Source organism: Jaculus jaculus, chromosome 10 (genome assembly GCF_020740685.1).
Source record: "Jaculus jaculus isolate mJacJac1 chromosome 10, mJacJac1.mat.Y.cur, whole genome shotgun sequence".
In the NCBI taxonomy this organism is placed as follows: Eukaryota; Metazoa; Chordata; class Mammalia; order Rodentia; family Dipodidae; genus Jaculus; species Jaculus jaculus.
Genome location: NC_059111.1, coordinates 19,152,720 through 19,167,431, shown reverse-complemented (window position 1 = coordinate 19,167,431; position 14,712 = coordinate 19,152,720). Strand labels below are relative to the sequence as shown.

General features: G+C 40.2%; 1 protein-coding gene across 9 annotated transcripts in view; it reads left to right on the top strand.

The window, feature by feature from the left end:
* The window catches only part of Myo9a (myosin IXA), a 231,482-nt gene that overhangs the window by 54,946 nt on the left and 161,824 nt on the right, over positions 1-14,712 (top strand). For all 9 annotated transcript variants that reach the window (XM_045160720.1, XM_045160723.1, XM_045160724.1 and 6 more), the window contains exons 3-5: positions 4,910-5,004; positions 11,325-11,387; positions 12,759-12,858. In XM_045160720.1, coding sequence (XP_045016655.1) covers positions 4,910-5,004; positions 11,325-11,387; positions 12,759-12,858 — 258 coding nt within the window. The remainder of the gene's footprint in view (positions 1-4,909; positions 5,005-11,324; positions 11,388-12,758; positions 12,859-14,712) is intronic.

The following is a 14,712-nucleotide window of genomic DNA, read 5'->3' as shown; positions in this document are numbered from 1 at the left end:
TCCTTTCTCTACCCTTTGTGTCTCCTTTTTAACTTACTGGCCTCTGCTACTAAGTATTTTCCTTCTCACGCAGAAGCCCAGTCATCTGTAGCTAGGATCCACATATGAGAGAGAACATGTGGCGCTTGGCTTTCTGGGCCTGGGTTACCTGACTTAGTATAATGCTTTCCAGGTCCATCCATTTTTCTGCAAATTTCATAACTTCATTTTTCTTTACCGCTGAGTAGAACTCCATTGTATAAATGTGCCACATCTTCATTATCCACTCATTAGTTGAGGGCCATCTAGGCTGGTTCCATTTCCCAGCTATTATAAATTGAGCAGAATAAACATGGTTGAGCACGTACTTCTAAGGAAATGAGATGAGTCCTTTGGATATATGCCTAGGAGTGCTATAACTGGGTCATATGGTAGATCAATCTTTAGCTGTTTTAGGAACCTCCACACTGTTTTCCACAATGGCTGGACCAGATTGCATTCCCACCAGCAGTGCAGAAGGGTTCCTTTTTTTCCACATCCCCGCCAACATTTATGATCATTTGTTTTCATGATGGTGGCCAATCTGACAGGAGTGAGATGGAATCTCAATGTAGTTTTAATCTGCATTTCCCTGATGACTAGTGACGTAGAACAGTTTTTTAGATGCTTAAGTGCCGTTTGTATTTCTTCCTTTGAGAATGCTCTATTTAGCTCCATAGCCCATTTTTTGATTGTCTTGTTTCATTCCTTATTATTTAACTTTTTGAGTTCTTTGTATATCCTAGATATTAATCCTCTATCAGATATATAGCTGGCGAAGAATTTTCTCCCATTCTGTAGGTTGCCTCTTTGCTTTTTTCACTGTGTCCTTTGCAGTGCAAAATCTTTGTAATCTCATGAGGTCCCAGTGATTAATCTGTGGTTTTATTGCCTGAGCAATTGGGGTTGTATTCAGAAAGTCTTTGCCAAGACCAATATGTTGAAGGGTTTCCCCTACTTTTTCCTCTAGCAGTTTCAGAGTTTCCGGTCTGATGTTAAGGTCTTTAATCCATTTGGACTTAATTCTTGTGCATGGCGAGAGAGAAGAATCTATTTTCATCCTTCTGCAGATATATTTCCAGTTTTCCCAACACCATTTGCTGAAGAGGCTGTCTTTTCTCCAATGAGTATTTTTGGCATTTTTATCAAATATCAGGTGGCTATAGATACTTGGGCTTACATCTGGGTCCTCTATTCTGTTCCACTGATCTACATGTCTGTTTTTGTGCCAGTACCACGCTGTTTTTGTTACTATGGCTCTGTAGTATAGGTTAAAATCAGGTATGGAGATACCACCAGCCTTATTTTTGTTGCTCAGTATTATTTTAGATATTCGAGGTTTTCTGTGATTCCAAATGAATTTTTGGATTGTTTTTTCTATTTCCATGAAGAATGCCTTTGGAATTTTGATAGGGATTGCATTAAATGTGTAGATTGCTTTAGGTAAGATTGCCATTTTCACAATATTGATTCTTCCAATCCAGGAACAAGGGATGTTTCTCCACTTTCTAGTGTCTTCTGCAATTTCTCGCTTGAGTGTTTTAAAGTTCTCATTGTAGAAATTCTTTACTTCCTTGGTTAGGTTTATTCCAAGGTGCTTTATTTTTTTTGATGCAATTGTGAATGGGAGTGATTCTCTGATTTCATCCTCTGTGTGTTTGTTGTTAGCATATATGAAGGCTACTGATTTCTGTGTATTTATTGTATAACCTGCTACATGGCAGTATTCAAGTAGGCTGAGTGGAATAAAATACAGGTAGATTCTAAAAGTTAACTAAACACTGTACACATTCAATCAAAAACAGCCCCAAGTATGTATGCAAGAGTAGTTATTATAACAACCAGATCCTCTATCAACAAAGAGGTTAAGATTTCTGGTCTGTTAGGGATCCAAGTCAGCTTGTGACCAAGGGAGACCCTTCCCTGGTGCAATCCCAGTTACCTTGGATGAGTTTGGTCTCAGTCAAGTTGCTTCCTGGGTCGTTGGGCTGCTATTCTGATTTCTGGAACTGGGCACTGGTTTTTCCTGTGGGGCAAACTGAGCCTGGCAACTGTGGCCCTGCAGATCAGCACACCCATTGCTGGAACTGCTGGGTCTGTCACTGCTGCTGCTGAAGCTGCTACTGCTGGGTCTACCGCTGCTGCTGCCTTTGCTGCTGCTGCTGTAGCTGCCACTGCTGGAGCCACTGCTTCCACTGAAGCTGCTGCTGGGTTTGCCGCTGCTGCTGCTACTGGATCTGCTGCTGCTAGGGCTGCTGTTACCGGTGCCAGAACCGCTGATGTTGCTGCCGGACTCTGCTCCTTCTTGGGTCCTGCTGTCGGCCCAAGTTGGCGTGGCCGGTCCCGGGACTGCTGCTCTGTTCGCTGAAGCTGGGCTCAGGTGGTGGAGGAGGGGTGGGAGCCGCAGCTGCTCTGGTTTTCTCGCTGCTCCACGTGTGCTTCCATCTCGTGGTGCTTCTATCTCGTGGTCTGCTCCTACATTGCTCACTGCCGTTCTCCCTTCACATTTCCTGAGTTGTGGAGAGCGCTGGTGTGAGTGGAAGCTCCCCGCACCTGGCTTTTCCTGCGGCTAGAGCTGAGTCTGGCCGCTTTCTGGTGCGCTGCTGCCACCGCGGTTGGCGGTGCTGCTGGAGCCACTTTTGCCGGTCTGTGCGGGCTCTGGATCTCTTCTACTTCTCCACTGCTGCTTCAATTTCTTATACGCCTCACTTTTTAGTAAAAGTGTGTATTTTGCTGAGTTTTTTTTTTGGTCTTTTTCCCCCTGAGGCTGCTTTGGCGTGGTACCTACACTGCCATCTTAACCGGAAGTCAAACCATAATTCTCTAACAAATCTTAATGTAAGGCTGATGTTTCTGGTATTGACTGCACTGAGATCTACTGGAGTAGAAATGTAGTGTCAGGATATCAGCTAAGTTGAACTCTGTGTATGTACATGTTTGCAAATGCATGCTTTCATCAATGAGGATCTGTGTGATTTATGACTTTTTTTGATTTAGGAAGACGTTCATTAAATGTCTAGTTAAGGTTTTTGGAGTTAGAGGCAAGTGAATCTTCCAGGCTGTTAGTATAGGAAAAAAAAAATCTGCAATAAATCATCTCTAATTCTGGTTTTTTTTTTTAAATATTTTTTATTCATTTTTATTTACTTATTTGAGAGTGACAGACAGAGAGAGAAAGAGGCAGGGGGAGAGAGAGAGAGAATGGGCGCACCAGGGCCTCCAGCCACTACAAACGAACTCCAGACGCGAGCACCCCCTTGTGCATCTGGCTAACGTGGGTCCTGGGGAACCGAGCCTCGAACCGGAGTCCTTAGGCTTCACAGGCAAGCGTTTAACCACTAAGCCATCTCTCCAGACCCTGGTTTTTTTTTTTTTTTGTTTGTTTTCTATTGTTTTGTTTTTCAAGGTAGGGTCTCACTCTAGCTCAGGCTGACCTGGAATTCACTATGTAGTCTTAGGGTGGCCTTGAATTCATGGTGATCCTCCTACCTCTGCCTCCCCAGTGGATGCGTCACCACAACTGGCTTTGTTTTTTTTTTTTTTTCTTTTTTTTTTTTCATTTTGGTCTTCTAGTTTTGTGTCTTCAAAGATACTGTGAATGGATTATCTTAGGCAGTGTCTTGCTTTCCCCCTTTTTTGTGGCATTGAGATAGAGCCTTAGTCTCATGTTTAAAAATTTTATTGAGCTATAACTTACCATAAAATACGTACATTTAAAGTATAGAACCCAGTATGTTTTTGACCCATGGTCCTCATTGTAGATATTTCCCAATCCCACCCTTACCATTCCCAGACAGCCTCTGAGTTCCTGTTACTATTATTTTCCTATTTGTAGTCCTCCAATATTGATAGATTGATTATATGACATGTGCTCTGTTGGGTTTCTTTTGTTTAGTATAATATCTAATACTCACCCTTGTTATCAATAGTATATCTTTGTTTTACATAAACATAGTATAGCACAACAGTTTAATGAAATTTCATTTCATTTATTTATTTCTAAAATTATGTATTTTTCAAAGTAGAGTATCACTATAGCCCAGCCTGACATGGATCTCGTTCTGTAGCCCCAGGCTGCCTTCAAACTCATGACAGTACTCCTACCTCAGTCTCCCTACTACTGAGATTAAAGGTTTGCATTATGCCCAGTTTATAATTGTTTTGATACAGTTCTTTTTGTAGCCCATCATTATTTTAAGCTTAACAAAATGCTTTAGAAAATATAAGTATTTGTGAAAAAGTTATGTTGCTTCTGGAATATGAAAGAGCAATTTGGACATTAATGCACATTATTAGGCTTTAAAAAATTTATTTTTATTTAGTTATTTGAGAGCGACAGAGAGAGAAAGAGGCAGAGAGAGAGAGAGAGAGAGAGGGGGAGAGAGAGAGAGAGAATAGGTGCACCAGGGCTTCCAGCCACTGCAAACGAACTCGAGACATGTGCACCTCCTTGTGCATCTGGTTAATGTGGGTCCTGGGGAATAGAGCCTTGAACCGGGATCCTTAGGTTTCACAGGCAAGTGACCAACTGCTAAGCCATCTCACCAGCCCCCATTATTAGGCTTTTAAAATTAAAATTCGCTTTATTCCTGTCCATGGTGGAACAGTCTGAGACTACATAGTGGGTTCCAGGTCAGCCTGGGGTAGAGTGAGATCCTCCCTTGAAAAAACAAAACATCAATAACATCAAGTAAAAATATGCTTGATTTTCTTTTACTTATTTATTGTGTTCTTTTATTTTACTTGAACTATGAGTTTGAATGAATTAATAAATTGCCTATCTGTTCATTGCCTATCTATTCATATTGCCTATTCATCATTTTGTCTTTTTGAGCTGACTTAACCAGTGTTTAAAAATTTATTTTTAAATGAAAAATGTTTATTTTGACAGGCTTTTGGAAATGCAAAGACAGCTCATAATAACAATTCAAGTCGTTTTGGCAAGTTTATTCAAGTGAATTATCAAGAAACAGGCACGGTACTTGGGTAAGTACTGCTGCTTAGAAGCAATAGGCTTTGGAGCATATTTTTACTTTTGTATTACCCTGCTTATAAGCTGTGAATTGTGACAGTGGTGTCCTCATTAAAATGTTTTCTGTCTCTCTCTCTTTTTTTTTTTGCTGGGGGGCAGTTCAAACCTGAGAAACATAAGAGTAACATAACGCACACAAGTTCTTAGCAGAGCACAACGTACCTTTAAAGTTGAGGTTATGGCTGGTGAGGGCAAAACAGCTAGAGTTATTAAAAAGATAAAGAAACCTGGGCCAAGTGTGGTGGCACATGCCTTTAATCCTTTAATTCCAGCGCTTGGGAGGCAGAGGTAGGTGGATCTCCATGAGTTAGAGGCCACCCTTGAGACTACATAGTGAGTTCCAGGTCACCCTGGACTAGAGTGAGACCCTACTTTGAAAAACCAAAAAAAAAAAAAAAAGGAAAGAAACTGGGGATTTTACAGTGGGACAAAAGGCAAAGTGGTTGAGGGCGTGATCCCTTCTGTGGCAGGCTCCAGTGTCTCACAGTGCAGTTAAAGAGATATTTTTCTTTCTTTATTTGACACACACATGCACAGAAAAAGAGAGAGAGTGTTTGTGTGTGTGTGTATGGGCATGCAAGGGCCTCTCACTACTGCAAATGAACTCCAGTTGCATGCACAACTTTATGCATTTGCCTTTATGTGGATACTGGGGAGTTGAACCCCAGGCTGGTAGGCTTTGCAGGCAAGTGCCTTTTCCTGCTGAGCCATTTCTCCAGCCCATAATGCAACTTTTTTGTTTGTTTGTTTGTTTTGAAGTGGGGTCTTGCTGTAGCCCAGGGTGACCTGGAATTCACTATGTATTTGTATTCTCAGGCTGACCTTGAACTCACAGTGATCTCCTACCTTTGCCTCTGGGATGCTGAGATTAAAAGTTTACATCATCACACCTGGCTATAATTTAATTTTTGAAAATAATTTCATTTATTTTATTTTTATTTATTTATTTATTTTTTAATGTTTTTGGGACAGGCATTGTGGTACATGCCTTTATTTTATTTTATTTTTTGGTTTATTTTTATTTATTTATTTGAGAGCGACAGACAGAGAAAGAGGCAGAGAGAGAGAGAGAGAATGGGCGCCCCAGGGCTTCCAGCCACTGCAGATGAATTCCAGATGCATGCGCCCCCTTGTGCATCTGGCTAACGTGGGTCCTGGGGAATCGAGCCTCGAACCGGGGTCCTTAGGCTCCACAGGCAGGCGCTTAACCACAAAGCCATCTCTCCAGCCCAATGATTTCATTTATAAAGAGTGTTCTGAACAGAGCTCCCCCAGCAGAGATTCCCTTTCAAATGCATTCCCAGGTTCTGTTGTGCAGGTCTTGGGCTGCTATTGCTGTGGTAAAATGGAACCCTGTCCACATGGTGCTGGTTTTGCAGGCATGCTGAATGGACTCATGCAAGCTTGCTTCAAGGTTCCAGATAAAAGTCTGTGAGGCCAGGCATTATATCCTGCATGGGAGGCCTTGAGAGACTGATTGTTGAAACTGTGAAGGTGAAAACTAAGGTATATGAGATGTCAGGAATGTGAACTATCTGATGAGAAAAGTTGCAGGCATTAAGTAGAGCCTGCTCGAGAGAGATGCCTTGTGTCCTACATTCTACTGACCTATTAGGGTCAGCACTACATAAGACCATTGAAGCAAAGATGATATCACTTCATGTCCCAGGTGCTAGACATGGAGCTACAACATTTCTTTGGATTTTCCCTTGCTCTTTTATTTTTTTTATACTTGCAAATCTCTTTAATGTCTGACAACAGAAAAAGTTAAATTTTCACTTACTTTTATTTTTAAATTGATAGCTTCCATGCTTACAGGCAGTAAACCATGATAATTAACTCCTCTCCTCCACTTTCCCCTTCACCAATCCACACTTTGTCATATTCCTTCTCTTTCTCCATTAGTCTCTCCTTTATTTTGATGTCATCATCTTTTCCTCTTATCATGAGGGTCTTGTGAAGGTATTGCTAGGCACTGCAAGGTTGTGGATATCAAGGCCACAATGGGCCCTGAGCCTTGGAAGGTGTGATAGAGATATTTCAGTGCTAAGCACTCCTCTGTCACTTCTTCTTAGTGCAGTGGTACCTTTTGGGACATCCCAGTGATCATAGCCAACTGAAAAGAGAAGTTTCTCTAACCAAAAATGAGAGTAGCATTAATATATGGGTATGAATGTTGAGTAAAGTGCTTACAAAGAAGTTTGGTGGGTATAATACATGCATTTAGCCAGAGAAGAGCAGGTGTTGCATTCCTAAGGCTCATGACCTCCCCTACCATAGGCTTTTGATTAGGTTTTCAGTACTAGGCATGTATTCCCTCCTATAGAGTGGACCTCCAGTCCAATTAGAGAGCAGTTACTTTCCCCCATAACAGACATGTTACTGTTGCACCCATTGGCTCATTTGGCCTGGTTGGCCAAACTTGAGGCTTGTAGTGTTCACTGTTTTCACCACTGATGGCTTCTGTCTCCCGTAGGGCTGCATGCAATGCAGCTTTTTCCAGCTTTCTGTCAACTGGTTTGCAGGGAGGAGGTTTTCAGCTCAGTCCCAGTTTGATTTCTCGGTGACGTTGCAGCCCAAGCATGTGGAGTCTTCAGCAATAGGGTCTTACCATCTATTCCTGGTGGGAAGCCAAGACTTGTTCCTCTTGTAGTCCTCCTTTTGGAACCTGGAATGATTACTTGGTGACATTTTATATTGGAAACATGTAACTTCCTTTTGATTATTCTAGGGGCTTATAGCTAAGAATATTCCTTGAGGCCCAGAAGAGACTTTGACTCTGGGCTTTCAAACACAGTTGGGGCTGTTAAGACTGGTGATTTAACCAAGTTGGGATGCTTTTTTTTTTTTTTTTTTGTTATGAGATGGCCTGAGCCTATGGCAGCCACTGCTACAATGTTATGGTTTGATGTAAAATGTTCCCAATATGCTCATGTGCCTGAATACTTGGTCCTCAGCTGTTGGTTCTGTTTTGAGACCTTTAAATTAAATGAAATTAATTAATTTATTTGGGTGAGGTGGGCAGGGGGAGCATGGGTGTGCAGGGCCTCTAGTCATTGCAAATGATCTTCACGTGCATGTGACCCCTTGTGCATATGGCTTACGTGGGTCTTGGGAAATCGAACTGGGATCCTTTGGCTTTGCAGGCAAATGCCTTAACTGCTAAGCCATCTTCCCAGCCCCTGTTTTGATGGCTAATATGTATAAACTCAGCACTCAGGGGGCTGAGGCAGAAGGATTGCCATGGGTTCAAGACCATCTTTGGCTACACAGTAAATTCCAGGCCAGCCTGTAATGCAAGTGTGAGACCTTGTTTCAGAAAACAAACAAAAATATATACTAGCAAACTGAGCCATTATGACCTGAACCCAGCTCCGTTTTTTTTTTTAAATTATCTCACTCTTTTTTTTTTTTAAGTTTTTATTTATTTATTTATTTGACAGAGAGAGAGAGAGAATGGGTGCACCAGGGCTTCCAGCCACTGCAGACGAATTCCAGATGCGTGCACCCCCTTGTGCATCTGGCTAATGTGGGTCCTGGGGAATCGAGCCTTGAACCGGGGTCCTTAGGCTTCACAGGCAAGCACTTAACTGCTAAGCCACCCGTTTTTTTTAAACTACAAAGGCTATGTCAGTTTTATCAACATACTTTCTGGACATCTGTTTTTCCTCCATCTACTTCATGATTTGCACTGGTATATAAAATTTACCAGTTCAAGGTAAGATATAGTCATGGAAAGCCTTCTGCCTCAGTCTCTCCAGTGCTGGGTTTGTAGATCTGAGCCACCATGCCTAGCTAGTGTATGATCTTAATAACTTCGGTTTGCTTGTATATGTATGTGGTATGCATGCTTATGCACATGCATGTTTTAATGTGTAGGGGGTGCACATGTATTTGGATGCTCTTATATGTGTATGTACATGTGTGGAGACCAGTGGTCTATGCTGGGTGTCTCTGGGTGTCTTCACTTGATCTCTACCTTTTTTCCTTCCTTCTTTCCTTCCTTCCTTCCTTTCTTTTTTTTGCTTTTTTGAAGTAGGGTTTTTAGCCTAGGCTGACCTGAAATTCACTATGTAGTCACAGGGTGGCCTCGTAGTCACAGGGTGGCCTCAAACTCACAGTGATCCTCCTACTTCTGCTTCCCAAGTGCTAGGATTAAAGGCGTGTGCCACTGTGCTTGGCTTTCACCTTAGTTTTTGATACATTTGTCTCTTGCTTAACCTAGAGGTCACATATTTGGCTAGATTAGCTAGCCAGCAAGTTCTAGAGATTTCCCTGTCTGTACCTCCCCAGCACTGGAATTACAGATGTGAACTACATGCTCAGCTTTTCTAAAAAATTTTTTTTATTAACATTTTCCATGATTATAAAAAAATATCCCATGGTATTTTCCTCCCTCTCCCCCATACTTTCCCCTTTGAAATTCCATTTTCCATCATATTACCTCCCCATCTCAATCATTGTACTTACATATATACAATATCAACCTATTAAGTATCCTCCTCCCTTCCTTTCTCTTCCCTTTATATCTCCTTTTTAACTTACTGGCCTCTGCTACTAAGTATTTTCCTTCTTATGCAGAAGCCCAATCATCTGTAGCTAGGATCCAAATATGAGGGAGAACATGTGGCACTTGGCTTTCTGGGCCTGGGTTACCTCACTTAGTATAATCCTTTCCAGATCCATCCATTTTTCTTCAAATTTCATAACTTCATTTTTCTTTTTTTTTCATAACTTCATTTTTCTTTACCGCTGAGTAGAACTCCATTGTATAAATGTGCCACATCTTCATTATCCACTCATCAGTTGAGGGCCATCTAGGCTGGTTCCATTTCCCAGCTATTATAAATTGAGCAGCAATAAACATGGTTGGGCACGTATTTCTAAGGAAATGAGATGATTCCTTCGGATATATGCCTAGGAGTGCTATAGCTGGGTCATATGATAGATCAATCTTTAGCTGTTTTAGGAACCTCCACACTGATTTCCACAATGGCTGGACCTGATTGCATTCCCACCCATGCTCATCTTTTAATGTGGGTGGTGGGGATCCATTGTCAAGTTCTCATGCTTTCATGACAAGCAATTCAATGACTGAGCCCTTTTTAGTCTCCTTATCTTAATATCTTTGAGTATCAACTTGTACATTTGTAAAATAAAGCTAGTTAATATCTGTCATACAAGTATTCATATTAATATTTTCCCATTTTAGATAGACACGACCCTGTTTTTGTATTTTTTTTTTAAATTTTATTTATTTATTTATTTATTTATTTGAGAGCGACAGACACAGAGAGAAAGACAGATAGAGGGAGAGAGAGAGAATGGGCGCACCAGGGCTTCCAGCCTCTGCAAACGTACTCCAGACGCATGCGCCCCCTTGTGCATCTGGCTTACGTGGGACCTGGGGAACCGAGCCTCGAACCGGGGTCCTTAGGCTTCACAGGCAAGCACTTAACCGCTAAGCCATCTCTCCAGCCCTTGAGGCCTCTTTTCTTAGGAGATTTTTAGTCAGTTTCTCCTCCTATTTAGTTAACTGAAGACTTGAATGGAGTAGTTGATAAGAGAATAAAATGTCAGACCTGATTGACATTTCAGTTCTTAATTACTTGTAGTCCATTCTTGTGGCTTGTGGTATATTATTAAATTTTAATGTAGTTCATCTGCTTACCTCTTTTTATTTTGTAATATTTATTTATTTAATTTATTTTTTGGGGTAGGGTCTCACTTTAGCCAGGCTGACCTGGAACTGTGTAGTCTCAGGGTGGCCTTGAACTCATGGTTATCTTTCTACCTCTGCTCCCATGTGCTCGATTAAAGGTGGGGGGCCACCACGCCTGGCTTTCATTCTTTTTTTTTCTTAAATATATTTAATTAATTTATTTGAGAGAGAGAAAGAGGCAGAGAGAGGGAGAGAATGGGCATGCCAAGACCTCCACCCTCTGCAAAGGAACTCCAGATGTATGCGTCCCCTTGTGCATCTGGCTTATATGGGTCCTGGAGAATCGAACTGGGATCCTTTGGCTTTGCAGGCAAACGCCTTAACTGCTAAGCCATCTCTCCAGTCCTGCTTACTTCATTTTCTAGCTAACAATGACTCATGATTATATGAATTTAACAAGGATAATGAGAATGCTATCTGTGACACAGTTTTAATGGTGATTATATTACTATGATCTTGAGAATATTCTTTATCCTTCAGTGACATCTACATGAATGTCTATTTATATTAAACTTTTATTATCTATGTAAATCAATTTTATTTTTCTTCCAGTGCCTATGTTGAAAAATATCTCCTGGAGAAGTCTAGACTTGTTTATCAAGAGCATAATGAACGGTATATATTTTTTCTGTATAATTAGATCAATTTAACATTAATATTATGCAGATTGACTTTCAGATTCCTTGTGTACTATAACCCTTAACTCACTGCATATCATGCATAGCTTTATGTATAGTTGCTTTTTCTTTCTTGGCCTGAATGCCGTTGCTTTTCAGGGGCTGTTAGGTTTTTATTGAATTTGTAGAACTGGTGCTCTTTTCTCAGTTCTAGATAAATTATGACAATAGGAAAATGGTTTCACAGCTGATAGGTTATTGTTTCTTTGAGCCATCCACCTTTGTGAGCCATATGCCTTTGAGCTTTTCTTTCATATTTTAGTGTTTTTGTCTTATAATGATGCTCTAACGCAGTAACACAACTATATGTGTAACATTCTTATTACATTAAGTATTGTAAGAAAGCTAGAGATTATTTAAACTCTATGTGAGCATGTGTGTAGTTACATGCAGATACTCTGCCATTTATACAAGGGACAGAGCACCTGAAATTTGCAGTGCTCTGAAACCAATCTTTCACATATACCAAGAGGTGACTTGTGCTTTGTTTCTGTGCATCTTAAGAGTATTTTCTAATTTTATTTATTATTTTAAACCATTATTACGAGTGTTTTGTTGAATTAGCCCCACATTTGTGAAGTTTGGAAATTCCTATTATTAAGTTTTAATTTTATTTCAAAGTAGTTGGAAGCCCTTTGAATATAAAATAACTTGTTTTATAGTTTTTGTTGTTTATTTTTGGGGTAGGGTCTCAGTCTGGTCCAGGCTAACCTGGAATTCATTATGTAGTCTCTGGGTGACCTTGAACTCATGGTGATCCTCCTACCTCTGCCTCCTGAGTGCTGGGATTAAAGGCATGTACCACCACGCCTGACAGTTTTATAGTTTTGCAGAAACATTCTATGTGATTGGATGGACTGTAAAATGTGAGGTCTAGTTGGAAAATACTCCCAGGATTGCTGCAAGCTTCTGGTTAACTTTTGGAGTTCTGAAAAAGTTAATTCAGACAACTTAGTGACGTTATTCAGAAGACAGAATTTTCCAAAGTCCTTTGTCACTTCACTGCTTTTTTTCTTTAAAACACCATTATATTTTGTAGATGTATTTAAATATTGAATTTGTCACACTTGCATTAAAGCAAAGCTGGGCATGGTGGTGCATGCCTTTAATCCCAGTATTCTGGGAGGCAGAGGTAGGAGGATCACTGTGAGTTCCAGGTCAGCCTGGGTTAGAGTGAGACCCTACCTTAAAAACAAAGAAACAAAAAGGTAAAGCAAATCTAATAGATTTTTCTAACTAATATTTGCTATTTTGATAAATAATTACCATAAATCATGCTCAGTATAAAGCTATACTTTGTTTCCAACAGGAACTATCATGTATTCTATTACCTCCTGGCAGGAGCAAGTGAAGAAGAGAGATTGGCATTTCATCTTAAACAGCCAGAGGAATATCATTATCTTAATCAGGTAAGAGTTTATGTAAAGCATTTTGAATTATATGTAGAGAAAAATTAAATGTTAGTTCTTGAAAAAAAGATTTTTTTCTAGTGTTTATTTCTCAAATTTGGTAATGGATATCAACTGTTGCTTTCATACAAGCAATCTAAAATTTACGTGATGATGTAACTTTCAAGTTTAAGAAAAGATGAACACCTTCATATAAATCTTAAAAGCTTAGTTATATGTTCTTTTGTGTTTGGTCAGATTCTTAGTAAGAAGCTGTTTATTGGCACTTATTACCAGGAAATGTTGTACAATTTCCAAAGTGATCTACCCTTGACATACATATTAAATATTACTAATGATTAATTCATTTCCTTTGCTAGGGATTACTTGAAACTTAGTTTGCATGTTTTACAGTCTAAAACATGCCTTTGCATAATATAATACTTAGTATTATTTGATAATTTAATGAATAATTCTTTTAAACATTCGTCAAGAATCTGGGTATGGGTAGCTCATGCCTGTAATCCCAACAGTCAGGAGGCTGAGGCAGGAGGATTGCTATGAGTTGTGAGGCCAGCTTGGGATACAGTTTGAGAACCCTGTCTCAAAAATCAAAAACAAAGCCCGGTGTGGTGGTGCAAGCCTTTTAGTCCCAGCACTCGGGAGGCAGAGGTAGGAGGATCACTCTCTGAGTTCAAGGCCACCCTGAGACTACATAGTGAATTTTAGGTCAGCCTTGGCTAGAGTGAGACACTACCTAGAAAAAACTGAAAGAAAAAAAGAAAAGAAAACAAAACAAAAGCAAACATAAAATATCCATGAAATTATGTATGAAATTCCTTAAAAGAATTGATCTCTCCTTAAAACTCAGAATTCATTAAAAAAATTTTTTTTATCTTTTTAAATAGTTTGAGAGAGGAAAAGAGAGAGGCAGAGACAGATACAGAGAAAGAGAGAGAATGGCCACACCAGAGCCTCCTAGCCACTACAGAAGAACTCCAGATGCATGTGTCATCTTTTGTGTCTAGTTTTAAGTGGGTACTGGGGAATTGAACATGGGTTGTTAAGACTTTGCAGGCAAGCACCTTAACCACTGGGCCATCTCTCCAGTCCCCCAAATTGACTCTTTAAATTTTCATAGTAAGAATGATTCTCATAATTTTTCATGACATTCATTTCTGTAATCTTATTCCTTATGTTAAAAATTTAAAACCGGGCTGGAGAGATGGCTTAGCGGTTAAGCGCTTGCCTGTGAAGCCTAAGGACCCCGGTTCAAGGTTCAATTCCCCAGGACCCAGATGCACAAGGGGGTACATGCATCTGGAAATTGTCTGCAGTGGCTGGAAGCCCTGGTGCGCCCATTCTTTCTCTCTCTCTCTCTCTCTCTCTGCCTCTTTCTCTGTCACTCTCAAATTAAATAAATAAATTAATAAACCAAAAAATTAAAACCAACATTAATGGAGTTGATACTAAATGACTTCATTTAAATAAATAACAAACCACCTCTTGTTATTAAAAAAAAATATTTTTTTTTTTTTTGTAAGCACAGAGAGACAAGAGACAGAGAGAGAATGGGCACGCCAAGGCCTCTAGCTGCTACAGATGAACTCCAGATGCATATGCCACTGTGCAGGTCCTTAGTCTTTGCAGGCAAATGTCTTTCCAGCCTCTTGTTATTTTTTTTGTTTTGTTTTGTTTAAAAATGTAGTATTGGATGGGCTGGAGAGATGGCTTAACGGTTAAGTGCATGCCTGTGAAGCCTAAGGACTGCGGTTTGAGGCTAGATTCCCCAAGATCCCCAGATGCACAAGGGGGCACACACATCTGGAGTTTGTTTGTAGTGTCTGGAGGCCCTGGTGCACCCATTCTCTCTAT